We start from the raw sequence: 22,603 nt of genomic DNA, 5'->3' as shown, positions 1-22,603 counted from the left end.
AAGTTCAGGGAAATTGTGCTAATTTCAAATTCATCCCTATCTCTTAATCAAAAACTGAGCTTCCCCCAGCAGCCCAAGATCTCCCTTCGTTAACATCCCAAAAGAGAGCGCTCCTGCCACCCCAACAGACACCCCTTCCTAACTGATAATCACAGACTGGCATCACACCGAGCACGAGAGCAAGGCAAACCACGTATTATGAAACCCCAGGGATTTCACAGCATCCAAGAGCCAGGTTCAGAGCAGGCTAAAGCGTCCCTTGTGTCCCCTCCCGAGCCACAACATATGTCTGTGTCTGCAGAACAGGTCACCACGGCTCCGAAACCTGAAGGTCCGGGAGGTTCGCAGGAGTCACCAGCAGTGCTCACGACGGGGAAAGAAAATAGTTGGCCTAAAAACAAATGCAGGAAGAGCATGCATTCAACAGAATAGATTAAAGGTGACTGCTCGACAGAGGAATTGAACAAAATAATTGCAGAATGGATGCGACAACAATGGTACAGAAGTAGCTGCTGTTTGGTTTTCTAGTTTAAGGTGTTCTGTGCAGGTGCCTTTGCGTGCTGGCAAAAGGATCTGATGCACATCCGACACCAGCGATAAGAAAAAACAGATTCACTGAAAAGTTTTCACTGTTGCAGAATTATTCTTTTTTAAACAGGCTTGATACCCTGCACACGCTCAGCCCCCTCACTGCAAGGATAACTGCACCTAAGGGGTTCGTGATCCTTCATTAAAGCACAGAGAGAAATCACTCGGTATTGTTGCAGGCTCTCCAGCATGATAAAAAGCCAACTGTAACGATTAATATGTATCACAGATTCCCTGATGTAAAAAGTTTCAGGACACACAGTTTCTTCCCGCAGTCACTCTGACTTAACAGCAAGATTTTTACAGTTATGAGCTACTTTTTATCCCCCAAACCCCAAACCACTCTGCAAACCAGAGACAATCTTTCACCTGCTGAAATGTGTCACTTGCAGACAGTCAGTAAGGACAAAAGTAGTAGTTTCTGCAGCTTCACAAGGAGTTTTGCTTCGGCAGAACAGGTATCACAAAATGGATTTTGCTAAGGTTATTGTGTATTTTTGGTAAGGACCTGCAGCATTCAGTGACAGCCTCTTGCTTCTACACCTCTGGTACAAGAAGGCAGCCCAGCAGCAGGACATCTCCTAACATCGTCCCTTCACAACCAACTCAAATAAAAACATCCTTTCACCAAACACATCTTGCTGTGGAGAGTTGGGGTACCCTTAAACACATCTCAGAGCACTGACGAGGCTGTCACCACTGATCTGAGGTTTGACAAGACCAGCAGCAGAAGGGAGTGTTACCACAGCACATCAATATTAACCTAACGAGGAGCCCCAAATAAATACAAGTAACTCTACCAACTTAACTTAAGCCTTCAAAACCCCACATCATCACAAAACAGGCACAGAACAAAATAAGCCAGACAAATGTTTCAAAATGAGTCTGAAACATCTGAAGAGATACAGCATGTCTGGGCTGCAAATCACCGTTGCCTGAACATTGTTAAGTCACAGATGTTTCAGTAGGTGTTCAGCTAGCAAAGATAAATATTTTAAAATTTTAAAAATTGCCATAGAAATGGGAAAGCGAATACAGTCCACAGCACGGTCTGATGTGAATTAAAAGCTCTAGGAGAACATTTGCAGCTCTTGAAATAGCAAGCTCCTGAAGGCAAGATCCACATTTTCTGCATCTTGATCAACACAAGCCACAGTTTTCGATGAGGATGTGTCACCCCACTCTCCTTTAATCTAAGACACAAGCAAGTTCAAAAGGGATTTTGACCTGAATTTCTAAACTACATCAAAAAGCTGCATTAGCTGTTAATGGCAGCAGAGCCCAGATACCTTGATGCATCTCTCGGGGACGTCACGAACTGCAGACAGTCCCACTCAGGTCAGAAAACATACTCCAAAAGGAGCTCTTACCGGGAGAAACACCCATCGAGCATGTTATTGGGCCACCAGAGTCCTCTTTTCACAGGCTTTTATCTAGATTTGGACCAAATCTGAGCCCAGCCCTGGCTCTAACACGTTTTATAAGCCCTCGCAGACACCCTCACAAGATGCTGCATTTCAAAAGCCCAAGGGCTTGAAGGTTCTTTATGTTCAACCTTTAGAAAATTTATTAGTGCAAAGCCTGAATCGATGTTTTACAACAAAGCCTGCCATGACTAAATACACAGGGAAAAATAACTTCCCTCAGAAGGCACAGCTCTGTTTACACAGAAAGTGGGAAGCCTTTTCCAGCAGCACTCGCTCACATCCTGTGGAAGTGGCTGGAATTGGCAGCAGGCAAAGCAGGCTGCGCTGAAACCTAACGCCTTTTTGAAGCCCTGAAAACAGACCTTTACAAATCACTTGTGTGCTGGGAATGCACAAAGAACAGACCATGCCCATCTTCCTACCCCAAAGCTACAGCTGGTGTCACTCCTGTTAAAGGTGAAGATATATATATATACCCTAAATGTCCTGAGATTAAGGACAGGGCAGTTGAGCACATCCTCACTATACTTGGGAACCAACACCCCCCTCCAGAAGGCGCCTGATGCAGCAGTTAGCAATACAGGTGACTTGAAATCCCCACGTTCAACAGCAGCAATAAACCATCCCAATCTTTATACCAACCACAGGCAGGATGGTAACATTTGTTCTGCAAGCGAGATTTCTTCTAGGCCTTCTCCAACAGCCAAACACAGAGAAAATTTGAGTCCCAGAGACTAAAGGCTCTAGTAAACTCAAATTAAAAATTTCAAATTACACGTACTGCCCTTAGAAGTCCACGAGAGTAAACCAGCGCAATATTAAAACCATACTATGCCTTTCAAACCCAAGTGCTTCACTTGCCACCATGGAAAAAATGCTGCTCGGGCGGAGTCACCCATCAGTTAAAATACCAGGTAATACAGCAGGAAAAACACGCACAAGCATCTTCATTATGCGAAAACAACTGCTGGATGCGATTCTGCTTCTGCTAGAAGCATGCAGATACAAAAGCCCTAGTGAACATGACTGAACCCAGTGCAGAAACAACTGCAATTTTTCCCTCTGAAAGAGAGGCATCATCCTGTCTTGGAAATATCCCAGAATCCTGCCCAAGATCTTGATCTCTTTCTCCCAATTCTGACACCAGGGCAAGACCAACCACAGGCAAACCTGAGGGACACAACCTAAGGGAAAGCCACCGGTATTCAGCCTTTCTCTGGCACAAGCATAAGGAAAAGGAAGGAGAGATGATGGTGGGAACACACATGGCTACGGAAATGAGGCAATAGCAGCGAGTCTCTTAACTCTTGAATTAACATCCCGCTCAGAGATTTGGCTCTCTAGAAGGGCCAAGCCTGAGCTGGGACTGCTGTGTTGTGATATAAAGCAGTTCATTAGGACGCTGCAGCTTCATCACCAAATCGGGGCTTCACGAAGCCACCTGCGAGGCAGTGGATCGATCCAGGCTTTGGGATCCGTCGCTCTTGAAGGGCGGACTGGCTAAAGACATTGTTACACCCAGGTTACAAATTTAGGTCAGCGGCATCTCAAGTGTAATTTATTTTAATTCATGTCCCCTTTAGTAAAGGGGATGACTTCCAGCTGCTGACCTGAAGCATGAGCCAGTCTCTCCAGTGATAATTAAAACCATTTTAATACAAACAACATCCCCAGTGATCAACTGGGTTATCTTACAAACAGAAGACAGTCCTCACGTAACAAACATTCACCATACTGCAGACAAGCATTTCAGTTTGCATGACTTCTCTTTTGTTCTTCCTCTGAGCATTAATTAGAGTTTAGATTATTAAGAGCAAGATACCAAGACTCTGCTCCTGCTCTTGTGGCTCCTAAGAAATTCCCTGCCCTATTTGAAAATCCAAACAGGCTTGAAGCAAGACACTTCACCCCGGAGAGGTTTGGCCAGCATCTTGCAGGCAGCATGAGATAATCCTCCCGCGTGAGACCCGCATATCAAGACGAGTCCCTGCAGTGTCTGCTCAGACCAGCCCCGTTGTGACAAAAAAATATAACAATAAAGCAAGCCATTCTCAAATCACCGACAAGAGATTAGCAGTGAAGACAATGGGGAGTAATACTCCAAACCCTGTCGGGCTGATTAACGCCAAACTTGCCACCACTACTGATTTAACATAACACTTTCAGGACCAAAACAAATACACACACACACATAAGGTGAGCAGCACGCGAGGCACGAAAGCAGATGTGAGTCGGGATGTGGATTCACAGTTATTTGGAGAACAACTGGAGACTGAGCCTCACCTTTGTTTTTATACGTAGGAGACGTGAGCCTTCGGGGCAGCCACAGCACCCCGCAGCCTCCACACAGCCGGCAGCACCCGTCGTCCCCCCCCCAACAACTTACACCTTGGCGCTGCCCAGTGCCAGCGATGATTTTTGGGGAGAAACTTGGACTTTTGGGGAAGGGCAGGTTTTGCCCACCCCCAGCACAAAGGAAGACCCGGGTCTGTCTTCACCTTGTCCCCCCGTCCTGGGGCTGCTGCTGCCCTCCGCGGGCAGGTAAGGGGCCTCCCCACCCTCACAGGGACAAGCAGCCCTCGGGGGGTAGGGGGACAACACCCCGGTGGCTCTGCCCTCAACAGGAAAACCCCCCCAAAAAGAGGTAAAGGGGGAAAAGAGGAGCTCAAGTCCCCCCCCTCAAGCCCTCAAACGAGGGGTCCGCTCCAGGCGAGGCCTGTCCCGCCTTAAGGGGCCTGGTGGGGCGGGCCCGCCGCCCCGCTCCCCGGGGAAGGGACGCTGCTCCCCGCCGCTCCCATCCCTCCCCACCCGGGAAGCCGCACCGCGGGGCCGCTCACCTGCCGCCGGCCACCGCCCGCCGCGGCTGGGCCGGGCCCTCAGGGCTGCAGGTGCCGGGGCCGCCGCGTCGCCCGGGTGACGGCTCGAACCGGCGCCGCCATCTTCCCTTCCCTCCGCCGCCGCCGCCGCCGCTCCGGCCGCGGCGGAGAACGGACTGCGCAAGCGCGGGCCGGCCCCGCGTCACATGATCGCGGAGGAGGCGGGGAGACCGGCGTCACATGGCGACGCGCGCCATGATGGGAAGGTCAATTCTCCCGCCCCCTCCTCCATAGCGCAGAGGCCTTTCTCTGGCGGGGGGACGCCGCCATGTTGGGAGGGTCCGGCCAGGGGCTCTCGCGCCGTCCCGCCGCCATGTTGGAAGGGGCGGGCGGGCGAGCGAGACCGCCATGTTGGGGAGGTCGGCTTTGAGGAGAAGGTGGCAGGGCGGCTCCTTCTCCTCCTCGGCCGCCTCGCAGGCCTCGTCCTTTCCCGGGCTCCCCTCCTCAGCCACTCCCCGGGGAGGCACTGCTTGGGGCCCGGGGACCCTCCCTGCCTGCAGGGCCAGGGTCCCCCTCGCCACCTGCCACAGCCCTACCAAGTCCTGCCTCTCCCCCAAGGCCCGGCCACCTCCTGAGGCAGGAGAAGAGGTGGGAATGGCCCCAGCAGGGAGAGGAGATGGGACTTGTCCCTGTGCCTGAAGGACAGTGGGTGCCTGTTTCGCCACAGAGGCGAGGAAAGGAGGGAGCCCTTGGTGCTGCTGGAGCCCTTCCCCGTGGGGGTACGTACGTCTGGGCACACCAGGTCTGCGTGTTGTGCTGCCGAGTTGTGGGGTGACATTATTTCTCTGGGGAAGGGGCACTGCCATCCTCTCTGTCTTCTGCAGACTTGCATCTACGCCAGAAGTTGTTGCTCAGCATCCCAGGCATGTCCCTTGCTGAATCGGATGCCCCAGATGCCTTGTGGAGGGCTGGGATTACCTGAAAAGCAACATGGAATTTGTCCACAAGTATGTAAGTAACCCAGCGTCCACCCAGGTGTGCATATACTACCATTAAGGTCACATTCCCAAAAGATCTGCGATGTTTCTGCACGGTTTTGTGGGATGCTTGGTCTCAAACAGAGCTCGGTGGGATGCTCCGTGCCATGGCTGGGAATGGGATTTCTTACAGCATGGGCAAAACTGGCAGGATGGAGGGAAACGTCCGAGAATAATGCTACTGGGATGCTGAATAGGCTACGGTTTGAGCCAACAATGCCAGGCACTGGCTGCTTAAAAACAGTGTTCCTGTTTCCTTCTGGAAAAATCCCAGAGGATGGATAGGAACAACCTGAGGTTGCAGCACCCTTTCGTCCCATCCACACTGCCCCCGTCAGCCCTGCACTGGGAGATGCTGTCTCCCACCCCTCTGTGTTGCCAAAAAATGTTGAAATCCCAGGATATAAATCTGCCTTGAGCACTGTACATCCCGCAAGAGCGCAACAGCATCTCCGCTTTCAATTAAACAGCCCCCCAAAACTCAGCTGCGAGGGTGCCCGGCAGTTCCCTGCCCAGATTTTGAGTTTGGCAGAGGAAGGGGAGACCCGGTAGGGCTGCAGAGGGCAAACAGCAGTGTTTGTGTCAGGATTTCTTTTAGCGGAGTAATTTTTTTTTTTTTTTTTTAAGAAGCTGGTCGCCCCCTGCCGGTAAGCTGCGGCTCTCGGGTGGGGTGTTTAGGGGAAAGTTTAAGGATTTAAGGGCAGTTTCTGTAACTCCCTGTCCGATCTTTTTTTTTTTTTTTTTCCAGGATGCTGGAAGGGGCATTTAATTTTGCAGTGAGCAAAAGTCAATGCAGCCTTCACCCCAGATACCTTTGTATCACTCAAAACCCAGAGTAATACATTGGTGTGGTGAATATTCTGGCTACAAATTAGATAAACCTAATAGATTAGGTTTATTTTGGGGAAATCTAGCTGTTTTTAAAAGTTGGAGCTGAAAAACTGTCCCTCCTGCCCCTCAGGAGAGTAGCTGAGGATTTGAGTGAAAGGTGATGCAAATTGGGGTGATGGGAGGACACACAGACACCTCGATGCCTGCAGAAGGGATGCATTAATGGACAAGATTTGCTAAAATCAGGGGGGCTGCTTTGGCCAGTAACCCTTAAATCAAGGAAAAATGCCCCCAAACCACCCAGCTGTTGGCGCATGGAACCGTACGTGGTGCTGAGGCCTTTCGCGCGCTGCTGTGGCTTGGTGTGTGCTCTTGAGGATCAAGCGCTGGCTCCGCGGTGGGGGGATGAGTGTGCAAGTGTCACACACACACACGTGTGTGCCCCCACCCCGTCCCTTCGGCCGGTCCTCCCGGCCGCCAGGGGGTGCGTGCCCGCCCCGCCGCACGTGGCCGCCCGCAGCGGCGCCCCGCGCATGCGCTCTGTGCCCGGCCTGCCGCCCTGTCCCCGCAGTGCGCATGCGCGCCGGGCGCGGGCCGGTAGGAGGGGGCGGCGCAGGCGCGCTGGGGGGCGGCGGGCGGCGCGCGCATGCGCGAGGCGCGGGCTGGCGGTGGCGGCGGAGGGGAATTAAAATGGAAGATGAGGAGGTCGCCGAGAGCTGGGAGGAGGCGGCCGATAGCGGGGTGAGGGAGGCTGCTTGTGACGGCGCGGACGGGCCGGGGGCGGTGGGGGGAGAGGGGAAGGCGGCGCTGGAGGCGCTTGGAGGAGGCGGTGGGGTGCGGCCGGTGCGGCGGCAAGCTGCGATCGCCTGCTAGGCCTCTTAAAGGGACCTCGGCCTCGCTCGGCGTGGGGGACTGCAGCCCGGCTCCAGCCCCTCCTGCTTGCCTCATCTCTGTCCCCCGGTGCCGGGACTGCCGCAGGGAGCCGCTCCCTGCCCGTCCTTCCGCCCCCGTTTTCCACTCGCTCTCCAAACCATCCGTTTCTCTCCCCGGCCTTACGGGTCTGCGGGCAGGGCGGCAGCGACTGGTCAGTGTGGGTCGCGGCTGAGCCCGGAACAAAGCTCCTGCTGCCGAGGAGCATGTGGTAGGTGCTGGGAGGATGGCTGGTACCTTGCTTCCTCTCCTGAGGGGCTCTGACAAAACGTGTCTCTCCACCGTCACATTAGCCCTCGCAGGGCCTCTGAAGAGAGGCGGGTGGGCAGCCCGTCGCGGGGTGTAGTGGGGAAGCTGGGGGTGCACATCAACAGCCCTTTCTCCCCCTTGCTCGAGATGAACGTGCTGCTTCGTTAGGACGCAATATGGGGACTCTTAGCATGGCCTAGTGTGGCTTCCAGTGTTGTAGCTGAAGTTCTCGCCTGCTTTTAATAACCGGCTGTATAGCTGAAGTTTTCATCACGTCTCTCATGCTGAGAGACTCTGAAGCACTTCTGCGTGTCGCGCTTGCAAAATAAAATCATTATTTTAGAAGGAGTGTGGGCGGGTGATCTGCGGGGTATTCACAACAGTGTGATGAGAGAAAGGAAACCGTGTGTGCCAAGCAAACTCCTGTTTTAATAAGTTCATCAGGCTCGTTAATGACCAGAGGGCAGAAGGGCTTCATAACAATGACTTGGTGAGAAGACCGAATTTGATTCTGGTCAGGAGATTGTGTTACAGCTGACCAGAAAGGGAGTAGCAAAATAGAGCCTGTAACTCAATGCCCTCGCCAAGCAGTGTGAGAGGTGCCAGCAGCAGGCTGGCAGCATAAGCGAAGCACTCGCCCTCTCCTCTTGCCAGTGCTGTGAGACTGCAGTTGTAGGAAGCCTCGTGCTGGGCAGCAAAGTTAATTCCGGCACTTGTTAAATTGTTCCATGAAGGGGCATAGCTTGTGTCTTAGGAGCTGATGATAGCTGTGGCCTTAAGTAATGGTTTAAAATTGTAGGGCTGCTCAAATCCCAGCCATTGGCTGTCTTTATTCTTTGTCCTTGTGCCTTTTAGGTGTTCTTTTAAAGCCCTTAGTAGGAAAAACATCTGTCACCTGTCCTTTCTCATGTCCTTTTGTAGTCCAAGCTACTGAGAATTTCTGTTCGTCACCTTGGTGGTGCTTTGCCTCTGAGCAGAGATTTCTTGAGGAGCTGCCACCATGCTTGCAGCTGCTTTTGCAGTTGTCTGGGCTTTGGATGTCTGCAAAAGCAATTGGAGCAACAAGAAAAGTGAGCTGTCTGCGGCAGGAGCTCTTCTTACGTAAGAGAAGAGATGGGAGCTGCCTTCTGGCATCTGTTGGGGTTTAGAAAGGTCATTTTCAAACCCTGCCCGACAGGAAGGAGACTCTCTGCTGCTGGTGGTGGCCACAGGAAGCGAAAAAATGAGTGGGATGGAGCGGAGGAGAGCCCAACATTGCTTTTCATGGACCAAATGGATGCTGGTGCAGTCAGAGACTGTAGGTTCTTGGTACTGCTACAGAAATCAAAGCTACCGGAGGTAGGCAAGTTGAGAAAAGAGGAAGAGGGGGCAGGAAGAGGCTCTGCTGTAGAGCAGGCAGTGTGACCAACTCACTTGTTGGCTGTTGAAAGAGATTTCAGGCACGCCTGCTGTTCTCTGCACCTCAAACCCCAGGGTACTCATCAGGCAGAGGAGCCTGGCAAATGCCTGAACAAGCTGGGTATTCTGTCGAATGCAAGAGGAAAAATTGTGGGCAGGAAAAGATGATGAGCTGGCCTGCTCCTGTCATCGCAGGGGTTTTTTTGTCTTAAGGAATCCCCCTTTATTTTCTTCTTCCACCTATATCTTATTTGGTGTAGGTCTGAGGTAGCATGTGATGGATCCCAGTGTGAAGGTGTCAGACATGACAGCCTTGGTCAGAACTCAAGAGGAATATCCAATAAAATGTAAGAGATGCCAAGGAGCAGCTTTAAACATGTACTCTCCTCCTAATACTTCACACAGTTGAAAACCTGAGTTGTTATTTTTTTTTAGACCCTTTAGCACATCTCTGAGGAAACAGCAGTGACGTAGCAGGAGATCCATGGTGGGCTTCTGAGATTCATTGCCTGCTTCTTGGTGTGTAATTTTTTTTAGTATTCCACCCAGCAGGTGTTTGTTAGGTCAGAAAGGACATCAGAGTTTCAGTACTGGTCCTTTTTTGTGCTTGTAGGTTTTGGTGTTAAGGTTGTGAGCTTCTACTTGAGGTCTTAAAGAAGGTGATTTCCAGCAAGAGGCAGTTGTGGGCTGACCAGAGGTGCCATGGCCTCCCAGTTGTAATCTCGCTTCATTTATCTCTTACAGATCTGCCTTCCAAAACCAGCAGTGCCAAAATCTCATTAGGTTGAGGTAAAACCCCCCCAAAACCTGATGCAGATCTTCCACTTTGCTTTGGTCAGTCAAGTAGCTGTAAAAGAGATCCTCAAGCATTTTTTTTTTTTCTTTAACGTGACTTCTGTTTGTCTTTTAGCATTCTGTGTCATCAGAATTAGCCAGTGCTTGATGGAATAAGGAGCAGCTCCTTGGGTATGTGCCACCCCCTGAGTGACCATATGCCAGGCAGATGCCCTCTGCTCCGGCAGCTTCACCTACACCAGGAGTCCTGCAGGCACCACAGTCTTAATGCTGGTGCATTAGATCTGTGTTATCTAATTAAATCTTCAAAATGTCTGTGAAATGGGAAGGTTTTGCTTGTCTGTGAGTTACAGGTGGAAAATCAAGTGTGTGAATAACAGATGAGTTGTCCAGGTTATGAGTGAGGATCGAAGCGCTGGGCTTCAAAGACCCAGTCTGGGTTAGTAAACACTAATATGACTTAGTGCATGGCTTGTTTTTCTTTTGTGTGGTCTAGCTGGCTTTAGGGAAGAGGGAAATCACAAAGGAGAGGTCTGTTTGTGACACAACAGTCTATCTGGTTAAACTAGTAATTAAATGTCAGGTGGGAAGCTGGGCCCCAAAACTGGAGTGGAAGCCCCATGTCCAGGGTCACAGGTAATCCTCAGCCCTTAATTGGCACTCTCCAGCTGGATGGATTGCTTATTCCTTCACTAACTAGAATTTGAGTATATCAGTGTCTTCTTAATTAGTAACTTATCTCAAGTCAGAGCCTGTGAAGATAAAACATTAGTCTGGCAAACAGTTATAAAAGAAACCCCATCTATTTAAGTGTCTTGCTTTTCCACTTCAGTTGGCTGATGGACAGTTTGCAGGGCAGTTAGATCCCAGCTGCTGCCTACAGCCTCCTCTCTGGCACTTAAAACTTCCCCTGCCACAGTCCAGAGTCTAAATCCCATAGTTAGACTGTGCCTTGCTTCACTGATCACTACCAGAAAGGGAAAAATCCCCCTTATCTGATTACCGGCTGCCTGGGGAGGATGTGAGCAGCCGAACGTGTGACTGAACTTTGTCCCTCGTGTGGGGATGGGGATTGTCACCTGCTTGTGTCACAGGTCTTGGTGAAAATCGGTCACCTGAGGTTTGCAAAAAACCTCATTTCTGTTGTCTCTAAATTGGTCAGGGTCTGAGTGGCAGAAAGGGCTGCCCGCCTTGGATTTCATCCTCTAGCAAAGGCAGCGTGTTTGCTGGTTATAAAGGTTTTGGCTAGTATTGCTTTTAGCTAGTTGCTAAATATGATCGAAGTACAGAGAAGTCAAAAGGGAAATATTTCAGAGTGTAGTGCTGTGACCTCTGGTCCGCTAACTACTCGTGGGATCAAAGGAGAAATGAACAAGGTTTTGGTGTGCAGGAACTGAACCCTGGAGGAAACCCATGAGGATAACTGCTGATTTTTGGTGTCTGAGCTGTAAGGACAGGTTTTTGACTTCACAGACCAAAATGATTTTTGTAAAACTTCTGCTGAATATTTGCTTTAGGTGTTTGTAACTGGGAGGAAAAACCGGGAAATGGAAGTTTCTGTTCCTGCTGCTCAGTGTTGCTTAGGCAGAGACAGTTTGACGAGGGAAGTGATGTTTGTAGGTTGGGAATGAACAGGTACTGTAACACCATGAAGTGAGTGTTTGTTTTAGGATACCACAGCAGGTCCTGCGTGGCCCTGCCCGGGTCGCTCAGGAGCAGGCCCTGCGTCGTACTGCTCTCACAGACCTTGACGAGCAACTGGATGTGCTCACAGAGCCCACACAAGGACGTGGGTGCAGAAGGCAAGGGTGATCATCTGGGTGAAGAGATGTTTGTGAAACAACACACAGAGGGCTTTTGCTAGATATTTGCTTCTATTTTTTTTTTTTCTAGATTGATAAGGGGTGTAAATATATTCCCAGTATGGATCTCTGAGGAGCGTCTGTGCGACCTGTCCGCCGCAGGAGGTGTGAAAGGTGGGAGGAAGGAGCTGCAGCCCTCCCAAATGCTTCCCCCCCGGCCCTGTAACATGTCTGTGCTGGGAAGACCATGTGGCGCCTGCCAGGCTTGTTCCCAAAAATACTCTCGTGTCTTGTTTCTCAATATCCTAGCTGCCGAGAAGTGTTATCTACCTATGGAAGATGTAAACGCCAGCACAGCTTAAAAGCATCTGTGGCTTTCTTGGGTATGGTCCACTGCCAGGATTTAACATAAGTGGAGTAACCTGGAGAATTAATTAATGGAGCAGTCTGATTCCCAATAGCCTCAGGAATTGGAATGTTCCAGTAATTAATAGAAGATTAATTTATCTTCAGAGGAAAGAAATAGATAGCTAATGAGGAGTCAGCTTGGAGATACTTTAGGATTATCTACTTCTGCTCTTACTTCACGGTGTTTTCAGTGAAGCAGTGAGTTTGGTATCTGCAGCTGTATGTTTTTGGGTACCTGTGAACAGCTCTGGCAACCTCAGATGTTAAAATCTCTTTTTTTTTCCTAAAGAAATGAATGTTAACCAGGCCTTGAAGTTTATCTCCTGTCATTCAGAAAATGCCAGAGTATCTGATGGTGCTTTTAATAAGCAGATGAGATTTTGGTTTTAGTGTTAGCATGGGAGGGTGCAACTCTAGTCTAAATTCCCTCTTTCTGGGTTTGATCTTACACATTATTTGAGTTAGCAAAGGTTGGAAGGTTGTGTTCAGGAGTGATCGCCAGTAAATACATCAAAGAATGTGGTTAATGGTTTTCTAGAGCTGCATATTTGAAAGGTTATCAGATATCTAGGAGAGCACAGCTTCCTTTACTGGACACTAGCCTGTGCTCTGGCAGGAGGGCTGGTAGGTATCTCCTTGATTTCTGCAAGGTAACCTACTTCTGGAGGTGGAGGGGGAAATATCCTCCTACTGTAAGGGATGTGTAGGAAGTCCAAGTCTCTGCTTTCCATCAAACATTCAGTCGTGGCTGCTCACTAAACTTGAAATAAAAAATAGCCAGCAGTTTTCTTGTTGCTTCCTTCCCTTATCAGCAGAGCTTGGAGCTGCTGTTATTTAGTCTATTTAGAGAGTCTTTGCTGGCAACGATGGGAAGGATAATTCCTTATACGTGTCCGACGCATTACAGTTATTCCAACAAAGCTCTTTAGACAACAGCTTGGGCTGACTCCGGCCTCTCTCTGCTTTGCAGTATGCTGGAGAACTGGGTTTGCTTGGGAATGTGCCTACACCTCATGTGGAGCCGACCTCCAAAGGAGCATCCCTTCCCAAAGGGCACGTTTCTGGGTGTTGGGGGGGAACATCTATCTCCAACCTGCCAGTAACATCTCAGAATTGTCAGCTGTGTCAGTGGGGTTCTTGTTCAGGGTCAAAGAGCATAGGCGTGTCAGATCTAAGTGGCAGGTTTGTGTCTTTGTGTCTAATCGCTCTCCCAGAGGTATTTTATTGATCCTTTTATGCATTGCTATTTTCCCCAGGCCTAGAGGGTAGGACGGATGGCTGTGATGGGGCTGGAGTTCAGTTTCCATTACGTCCTCATCTACAAATGCAGCTTAAATGTCAAAGAACAGTGTCTTCTTCATGCTGTTTGTTTGGGTCCTTTTTAGTATCTAGACATAATAGCACTAAAAATAGTTTGTAGAGATTCTTTACTAATCTTTGGGGAGGGTGTTTTGAACGGGGGTGAGAATGAGGCTTAGTTTTTGGTTATATAAATAAGTTTCGTGGGAAATGAAAGATAGGAGAGCTTCCTAAGATTAATAACTGGTTTTTGTATGGTGTGACCTGCCCAGCTACTGGGTACGTGCAGCACGATGTCCTCGAATGCCAGGTCTAATTGCTTCTCCTGTGAGCTTGTGCCTTTGGGTTGTTGTAGTGCTTCTGGCACTTGCCCTGTAAGTCAGGTCCTAATTTTATCTCGTTACCCACACAGCTCAGTGACAATGTGACAGAGCAGTGGAAAGGGAATGACATCAGCAGACAAACAGATCTGTGGAAAGCAGCCGCTGGGGTTTTTTCTTTTATTAAGAATAAGCTCTGTCAAGGTGTTTCTGCTTCTTGAGCTTGTAAATTCATGCAGCGTGATCCCCGTCACGAACTGCTAGCTCTGTGAGGCTGCTAATGTCTTGGGTTGTTTTTGCAGCGTGATTAAGGGCTGCCCATTTGAATTGGGAATGCTCCCCATGTTCACACACCTCCACACCTACAATTCCAGCCATAGCAGTCTTAAACACCAAGAGTCTTTAAGCAGTCCTGTGGCTTCTGCTGAGAAAAGATGGGGTCAATCCCTGCATTTAAAAGCAAGCACATCAGGAGGTGTGTGTGGGGTGGGGAGCTGCTTTTCTACACTTAGCCATCCACTTTGAACAAAGAGGAAGACTTTTTCTCCCCAAGAGTTCAGTGGATATCTGCAGGCAGCTGGAATCCTCTCAGCAGTGCTGGGAACAATGAGGATCGTGCAAGACTAACAGTTGTTTGGATGGAGTGAGAGTGATACGTGTATATTTGGTGGGGATGATTGTTTTATATTATTCTGCCAGGATTTCTACGTGTGGAGGAAGTCTCTTGTTTTGGAGAGTACACAGTGGTTCTAACAGCTGCTGACGTTATAACTTAGAGGATATTTTAGCTGCCTGTTACTCTGCTTCTTAGTGAGGAGCTCCCCAGGCATGGGGCAGCTGTTGAGCCTGTGTGTGGTGGATATGAACCAGGACCACGCACGTTTGCTTAGCATCCACTGACAAGGGAGGGATAAGAGGCAAAAATACCAAGTATTTTGCAAAAAGTGGTCTGTACAGGAGTAGCAAGGAGTGAAACAGGGACTGTAAAGGGCTCATTTGGAGAGGGGGTGTCATGATGGCAGATTTTTGAGGGATTCCTTGGAATAAGTTTGTGTGTGAGCAGATTTAAGAACTATAGTGGTTTTGTTTTTTTTCTGGAAGGGGATGTTTTGGGTTCTGACGTCAGAGGATGCAGTCCGGCGCGTGTGAGGGTATGAAGAGCTGTCCAGCCGTGCTGGGGGTCAGAGTGACAGTCGCATTAATCAGAGTGTTTTTCAGATGCTGAGGTCGAACTGACGCTTTGCAATTACAGGATCCTGCAGTCCAATGTATGGACCGCAACTTTAGCCCTAGGACTGACCTGCAAAGCCACCAGGAATGCAGAAATGTGGCTTTTGTCAAAGCCATCTCTCCTCTTCCAGGAAGGAGAGAGGTCAGAGAAAGGAGCCTTCCTCGTGGCTACCGTGTGGCTTGTCATATTTTTGTGCCCCAGAGTCCTCACTGCAGGCAGCCGTGCTTGTCTGCCCTAGTTCAGCGCTGTGGCTCTGACCCGTAACCGGCTTCGTAGTCGCTGCACGGCGCCGAACGCTAAACGGAATGAGATGATCTTGAACGTGCTTTCCCCCCACCTCCGCCCCATCTTCCTGTCATTCCTCTTCCCCACGTGCTGAAGTATTTAATAAGGGATATTTAAGGAAACTTCCTTCCATTCCACCACTTCCAGGGGGCCCTGGCTAGGCGTGGTTAACTATTTCAGTTTGAAAAAGTGTTTTAAGGACTCTTCTACAGCAGGATATAACCTCTCTGGCGTGGTGCAGGCTGATGAGCTCACCCCTTCCCCTTAATTTGACTTTCATTGTTTGCCACCAGCCACTCTACAACGTCTCCATCCTTGCCGGGATATCCGTTTCCCTGCTGCCTATTCCTGGCTGGCTGTTCCTCTGTCTTTGCAGGCAGGAGGCAGCTGATGCACATTTTTTTTTCCCCATCCCCCGCAGCATTGGGATGGGATTTTCCTCCCAGTCCTCTTGAAGAGGAAGGAAACTGCAGGTGCATTTGGCCTCAACGGGAGGCTCTAGCTGTGACCTGGCCTTCAGCTCCATGCTGCGTGAAGCCCCTGGCTGCCTTTGTTCTTACAAATCACAGAATTTGGTAGAAAACTCAACCTCCCACCCACCTTTTGTTTTCCCAAACCAGTTTAAAACTATTACCTTCTAGATGGTGGCTACAGTGGGCTGTTGGCCTGTGTAGCTGCATGACCAAGAGCAAACACAGTGGTTTGGCATCTTGTAGAAACTTGCATTCATTCCCTGCTTACTGGGGCATCAAGGAATTGCCATGCAAACCAGTTTCTTCACCGGGTTGGGCCTGCTATGGTTTTTGACAGCAGGGTAGGCTCCACTGGCAGTGAGCTTTCAGCGTAGTTAAGCAAACCCGCCTGAAAAGTAGAGCAGCTGCATCCTGCCAGAAGCTTGGAATTTCCTTCAGTATTGCCAGTTATCAGCTGGTGAAACTAGGACACTCACAGGTAGATTTTTTTTTTTCCCTTTTCATTGATGATGAAATAAAACACATCGCTGTTTCGTAGGCTCTTTTAATAGCATCAGCAGCCGTGGGAATCTAAAGATATCAGCGAGGTTGAGGAAGGTTACCTAAAGAGAGACTGAGGCTGAAAGTTGACTTTATTTTTCTGTTTAGCAAGATGTCTCTGTATAATTGCTCCAATTGCAAAATGTAAACACCTTTGCTAAGGTAGATGCAAGCCTTGGACAGAAGTTGACATGCTTAAAGCCGCGCTCTGTTGGCATTCAGGGGTGATTAATACGTCTTTCCGCCGATTGATGACTCGGCAGCGATGTTGCAAAGGGAAGGAGAAGTGCAATAAGGCTCTGCTCTGCTCCGATGAGTCCTTGGGTGCACGTCGGGCAGGGCAGGGACTTTTTTGTGAAGGAGGATTATTGCAGCAAGCAGCAGGAATGTGGCCCTGCCGGCTAGTCCTCCAAATGGCTGCAGGCTCTGGGGCTGAGCTGCCCCACTGAAATCAAGCGTGTAGGCTGATGCGGATCGCCCCGGCCAGCGGCTGCTGCTGCTTCTCTGCCCGAGAGGTTTGGCGCCGGTTCCTGCTGGGATCTGGGAATACCTTGCTGCGTATTCCCGTGGCTCTTTACCCTTAATAGAGCTTTCTTGCCAGATGAAATCCTTAAAATGAAAGATGAGTGCCTCGCGGCTGCCCTCTCGCCACGATATGCAAAATCCACAGCCTGCTGTAGGTGTATTAATGGCTACATAGAATATACGTGGTGGCTTTGCTTTTCTCTGCCTCTTGATTTGCAAGTCATCCTCAGATGGAGACGCGTGCTCTCTCTTGCCCCCTTTATAGTATCGCTGTGCAGAAGAGTGAAATTAAACGCGTGCACAGACAGGCTCAAACTCCAGTCTCCAAGATGAGCCTTCAGGTTTTTATTTTTATCTCCTTCCTTTCTAGGAAATAGACAGACGGTTGGAAAAGAAGCTGAAGATCACGCAGAAGGAAAGGTAACAATGCTATGTGATTTGGTAAAAAAACTATTTTCCTGAGGTGCTGTTGGACATCTGAAGGCCTGGGGAGTGGGAACAGTGGGGAAACAGCTTCAAACAGAGCAGAGAGCGCTGGGTTTGAGTTCAGAAATAGAGATCTCTGTAATCATGCCACTAGATGGCCCTTTCGATCTGTAGCAGGGTAGCGGAAAGCTTCTTGAGAGTGATTTTATTTCAGAGCCGGGTCTTCCAGACTGGATGTAGCTACAGCTATGGGGAAGCCATTTAAGAAAAAGACACTCAAAGGAAGAAATGGGTGAGTCAGGTAATCCCAACTCATGGCCCTCAACTGGCTTGCTGTGTCTTGCGTCAGTAGGACTTTCTTTTCCTGCTTACTTTGGGTTGGGGTGGGGGTGTGTGATATTCTCTTCTAGCAGAAATATTTCTAATCATTTCTGACAAGTCTTTTGTTGTTGGTTGGGTTGGGTTTTTTTTCCTCTTTGATCCTTAGTGGACCATTTAAAGAATCGTGTTACTGCTTCTCTGGGACTTCCGCACAGAGAAGGGATCATAAAAAAAATACAAATGGAGCCAAGGCTGGCTCTGAGGAGTGAAATGGCAAGGTTGGAGTGGAAGGCTGGGTATCCTGGTGAGAGGAGCCCTGAAAGTCCTTGCAGGAAATGGAATCAAGGTGCTTATTACTGATATCTTCAAATTGAAGTGCTAAAACTTTTGCCCAGTGTCTGCTTCCCTTTCCTTTGGTCGAGTTTAAAGATGTCAGACACAGCAGGGACTGATTTTTCAGTCCCTTGCTGAGCTAACCTCCTGCAAACTTGCCTGCCATTCTCGTTTAGGGTTACAAATATAACAAGGTCTTTAATTATTACAGGCTGCCTCTTAATCATGGGAATGACATCTGACTGGGAGGAATTCACATGCAGAACGAAAAAACGTGGCTGCCATAGAAAACAAGTGCCAACCCAATGTTTTTTTTCTTTTAAACAGTAGAAAGTCAAAGTCTCCTCCTAAAGTGCCGATCGTGATTCAGGACGACAGCCTTCCTGCGGGTCCTCCCCCGCAGATCCGCATCTTGAAGAGGCCGACAACCAACGGCGTGCTCAGCAATCCCAACTCCGCCAGCAGACCGGCCTTCCCCGTGAAATCCCTAGCGCAGAGGGAAGCGGAATACGCCGAAGCCAGGAAACGAATATTGGGCAGCGCAAGCCCTGAAGAAGAGCAGGAAAAGCCTGTTCTAGATAGGTGAGGAACCTGTTCTGGATAGGGGGGGAATGTTCTAGATAGGTGAGGAACCTGTTCTGGATTGGGGGTGGGGGTGGGGGTGTTCTAGGTAGGTGTGGAACCCCATTCTAGATAGCGGGTTATGCCACAGCAGCTTTGTCTGCACTCCGCTCAAACACCAGAGGATGTCAAACATCAGAAGGAGGTGGACGAGCTCCTTGAAGAGTGAAGTGAGGCCAGCAAGGAGAAAGAAGAGCTTTGTTAGAGAGGGAAGAATCTTAAATCTCAAGTATATGGGAACTGAGGGAAGCACAAGTACCTGATAAGGCCATGAAGGTTATCTTAGACTCTTGGAAGAGCGTGCTGGGGGTATAAAGAGGAGTGCAGGCAACCAGTTATCTTGGTGGGACATACCGTTGTCTTTCCTGAGGTTTTTGACTTATGGGAGCTGCCAGGTGTGGGTGGGAAAGTCCAGCTTAAGCACTCGCAAACGAATGCAGGTTATTTGAAGGCTCTGTGCTCGCCCTTCTATTTGCAGCATGGTTCTTGCCTACTTTTTGGGAAGAAATGAAGTGCTAGTTAAATTTTTGGTCGTGTTCCCCATCCCAGGCAGCGACATGTGCCGCTTGTCCTGTGGCAGTGACTTACCACTGAGGCGAGTATGGAGGAATATATTATTATTTGGCCAAGAAGATCAGTGGTATCCTGGCTTGTATCAGCACTAGCATGGCCAGCAGGGACAGGGAAGGGATCTGAGCCCTGGACTTGGCACTGTTGAGGCCACCTCTCAATTAGTGGGTTCAGTTTTGGGCCCCTCACCCCAAAAAGGCCATTGAATGACTCGAGCGTGGCCAGAGAAGGGCAACGGAGCTGGGGCAGGGTCTGGAGCACAGGTCTGCTGGGGAGCGGCTGGGGGAACTGGGGGGGTTCAGTCTGGAGAAGAGGAGGCTGAGGGGAGACCTCCTGGCCTTCTGCAACTCCCTGCCAGGAGGGGGCAGAGAGGGGGGATGAGTCTCTGGAGCCAAGGCCCCAGTGCCAGGCCCCGAGGGAATGGCCTCAAGCTGCCCAGGGCAGGGTCAGGCTGGCTCTGAGGAAGGATTTCTGTGCAGAAGGGGCTGTTGGGCGTTGGAATGGGCTGCCCAGGGCAGGGGGGAGTCCCCGGGATCCCTGGAGGGGTTGAAGAGTCGGGCTGAGCCAGCGCTGAGGGATCTGGTGGAGTTGGGAACGGTCAGGGTGAGGTTCATGGTTGGACTGGAGGAGCTGCAAGGGCTTTTCCAACCCAGATGGTTCTGTGAAGATTAGTTGAAGGTGCTCAGCATTACGCAGCCGTGTTGCTTCCGCCTCTGATCTCCTTTCTCGTTGCAGGCCGCCGAGGATCTCTCAACCAGAAGACACCAGACAGCCCAATAATGTGATCAGACAACCCCTGGGTCCCGATGGCTCACAAGGCTTCAAACAACGCAGATAAACGCGGGCGAGAGATGCTGCTGCGGAAGGCAGGGTCCGCCGCCACGGGTCGCACTGCCGTGACGGACAAACGGACTTGAGCAAAGGGAACTACCTGGTTTATTTGCACTGTGATCCCCTTTGCTCTGCCCACTGTGACCTTCAACCCCACGCACTGTGACCTCCCCTCTCCACCCACTGTGACCGGCAAACCGAGAAGGGCTGTCCCCAAGTCACTGTCAAAGGAAAGGGGACAACGAGGGAGGGGAGGGTGTAAAGGACTCGGACGGGTGCAGGGAGTTGTGTGTGTGCCACTTGGGTTGAAGCTAGCGCCAGCAATAACGTTTGTTGTACTCATAACCTGGCATTTAAGGAAAAAAAAAAAAATGGGAAGCCTCCCCAGACACGCATGTTGTCCTCATCACTTTAAGAGCAAGTTCTGTTTCAAAGGATCTCTTTTATTTTATTTTTTTCTTGTTTGTTTTCTGTATATCAGCTCAACGGAGTGCATGGGAAGGGTTTTAACTGTTTGTTTTAATTGAGAGAGGTAGTTACATGTTTGAAAAGGAGTTTCAATGAATTTCTGCAACTTTAATGGCTCGGGTTTGGCAAACTCTTGTTTCTTGTTCTCTATTTCTACCACTGCCAAGCACGTGGAAGCGGACTCCCTCATACCTGGCCTTTCTGATCGCCTTGGGAGCCGGCGGAGTCCGATGACCTCGTTTACGTTTTGCACCTGTTAAAGCTTGGCTAGTATTTTCTGCTGGCTTGGAGGAAAAGCTTAAAATACATCCTTTTTTTGTTTTCTTTTTTTTGTTTTCTTTTTGTATTTGGGGAGAAGGGAATGTAGACCGATCCCGTGAAAATGCTTGCTGCCCGCCTGCTGTTTGCGGCAGAGAGCGCCAGGCGGCGAAGAACCAGGGCTCCGTCGCCAGGAGAACAGCCGGCGCCGCTCCACTCTGAAATAAATAGGTGGCGAGGAGCCCCGCTCCGTGAGGTCTGCGCTCGTCAGGAGGCTGGCGTAGCAACAGGGAGTGCGGGGTGTCCCGAGGGTCTGAACCCGAGCAGCGGCTTAACCATGCAGTGAAGGCTCCAGTCGATCTCTTGGTCACGGTACGAGCTGTGTTTGCCTCTGGAAATCAGAGATGTCGGGAACAAAACCGGCGTTGGATAAAGTCTGGATGATTCCCCCTGTCTTCCTGGTGGCAGCTGGCTCCGCGTGAGGCTTCAGGGAAGGGATTTTCCTCCTCTGGCTCCCAGGAAGAGGACAGGGAGAGGCTGGTGATCCGCAAGAATGCGGGTGTTTCCCCTCTGGACGAAGCTGACCTACCTTAATATCACTTAATATCAAGGGATTAGATGAACACTAAATGCTCTTCTTGGAGGGGATGGTACCTAGAAAACCATTTCTGGTTCTCAGCGGATTATTCTGTACGGGTGCAGCCTTCCCTGCCACTTCGTGCTCAGTAGGTTCAAGGGTAAACGAGCAAATCTTGACGTCTTCTATGCGAAGGGAAGTGACCGTACAAAAAGACGTGTATGGAAATAAGGCTTAAAAAAACAAAAACGGTAAAATAAACCTACCTGTGTTTAAAAAGAATCTGCTAGAGCGTTAATTAGCTGATTAAAGCACCAAGGGCGGTGGCGAGGTGGCGAGCATTGTCCCTGGGCATCCCCAACTGCTGAAGCTATTTTTTTGGGGGATGTCTTATATTTTATTACCCCCCCCCTCTGGTAGTCAGGATGAGTCCCTGGGGGAGAGTGGGAGGGGAGAAGGACGTCAGCAATAACCGTAGTCACCGCGCCTTTCCTTAATTATTAAAAATAGCTTTTAATGGCCAAAAAAACCCCAAATCCACCGGTTCTTGGTGTAGTTGACCAGTGTTAAAATGACCACCGCCTCTGGCACCAAAATCTCCAGTTCAGGCACTGAAATCTCCCGGCTCCTCCGTCCCGGTGACCAGGATACGTCCGGCCCGCGGGCAGGGTTCGGCGGCGTTCCTGCGGGAAGCCCCTTTGTCCCGGGAAGGTGGAGGATAAACACGATACCATGTGTTTTCACCCCAAAATGTGCGCCGAAGAGAAAACTGTTTTATAAATTGTATTTTAAATAAATGTCTTTAAACTTTTAACGACTTACTTTTTCTCCTTTGTCCCTGTCTCTCGCAGGGGCTGCTGCAAGAAGGATGTTTCAGTGGCAGCTTAAACTCCCAGCACGAGTAGATGTTTAAAAATGCGTCAGGAAGGTAAAATCTGGGAGCATTCGGCTGTAATTGTGCCAGTATTAACCCAAAAAGGGGAAATTTTGCCCCATTTTTAGGCTCATTTTGGAGATGTGGCCCAAGGAGGGGGGGGAAATGGCAGTGCTTGGAGGGAAGATGTAGTTTCCCAACCCAGGTGTAAACTGGGACTGTGTTGCTTCTTGCCGTGGAGGGTATAGAAGTGATTTTTATTTATTTTATTTAGTTTTTTGCATTGTGCTGGTCTCCCTGCTCAGGCGTTGTGCTCAGTAACCATCAGAGAAGGTGGGCACAGGCTGAGGGACTGCCTCTCCCTGAGGCG

The 22,603-nt window shown here is 49.9% G+C and overlaps 2 protein-coding genes across 3 annotated transcripts in view; one reads left to right on the top strand and one right to left on the bottom strand.

Moving 5' to 3' along the window:
* FBXO42 (F-box protein 42) overlaps positions 1-4,979 on the bottom strand; it is a 48,570-nt gene extending 43,591 nt beyond the window's left edge. The window contains exon 1 of the mRNA XM_074924983.1: positions 4,853-4,979. The gene's annotated coding sequence lies outside the window, so the exon portion shown is untranslated. The remainder of the gene's footprint in view (positions 1-4,852) is intronic.
* A 295-nt stretch (positions 4,980-5,274) lies between these two features.
* On the top strand, positions 5,275-22,173 carry SZRD1 (SUZ RNA binding domain containing 1). Of its 2 annotated transcripts, XM_074925000.1 has the most exons (5): positions 5,275-5,610; positions 5,716-5,842; positions 17,325-17,374; positions 18,362-18,616; positions 19,961-22,173. In XM_074925000.1, the coding sequence occupies exons 2-5, from the start codon at positions 5,822-5,824 to the stop codon at positions 20,061-20,063; spliced, it is 429 nt and encodes a 142-aa protein (XP_074781101.1). In that variant the 5' UTR covers positions 5,275-5,610; positions 5,716-5,821; the 3' UTR covers positions 20,064-22,173. The 2 variants fall into 2 exon arrangements, with proteins under 2 accessions (XP_074781101.1, XP_074781100.1); XM_074924999.1 differs by lacking the exons at positions 5,275-5,610; positions 5,716-5,842 and adding an exon at positions 7,332-7,440.
* Positions 22,174-22,603: the final 430 nt, after the last annotated feature.

The sequence above is a fragment of the Athene noctua genome, chromosome 22, assembly GCF_965140245.1.
Source record: "Athene noctua chromosome 22, bAthNoc1.hap1.1, whole genome shotgun sequence".
Taxonomy (NCBI): Eukaryota; Metazoa; Chordata; class Aves; order Strigiformes; family Strigidae; genus Athene; species Athene noctua.
Note: the sequence above shows the minus strand (reverse complement) of the source record. Positions and strands in the feature narration are given on the sequence as shown.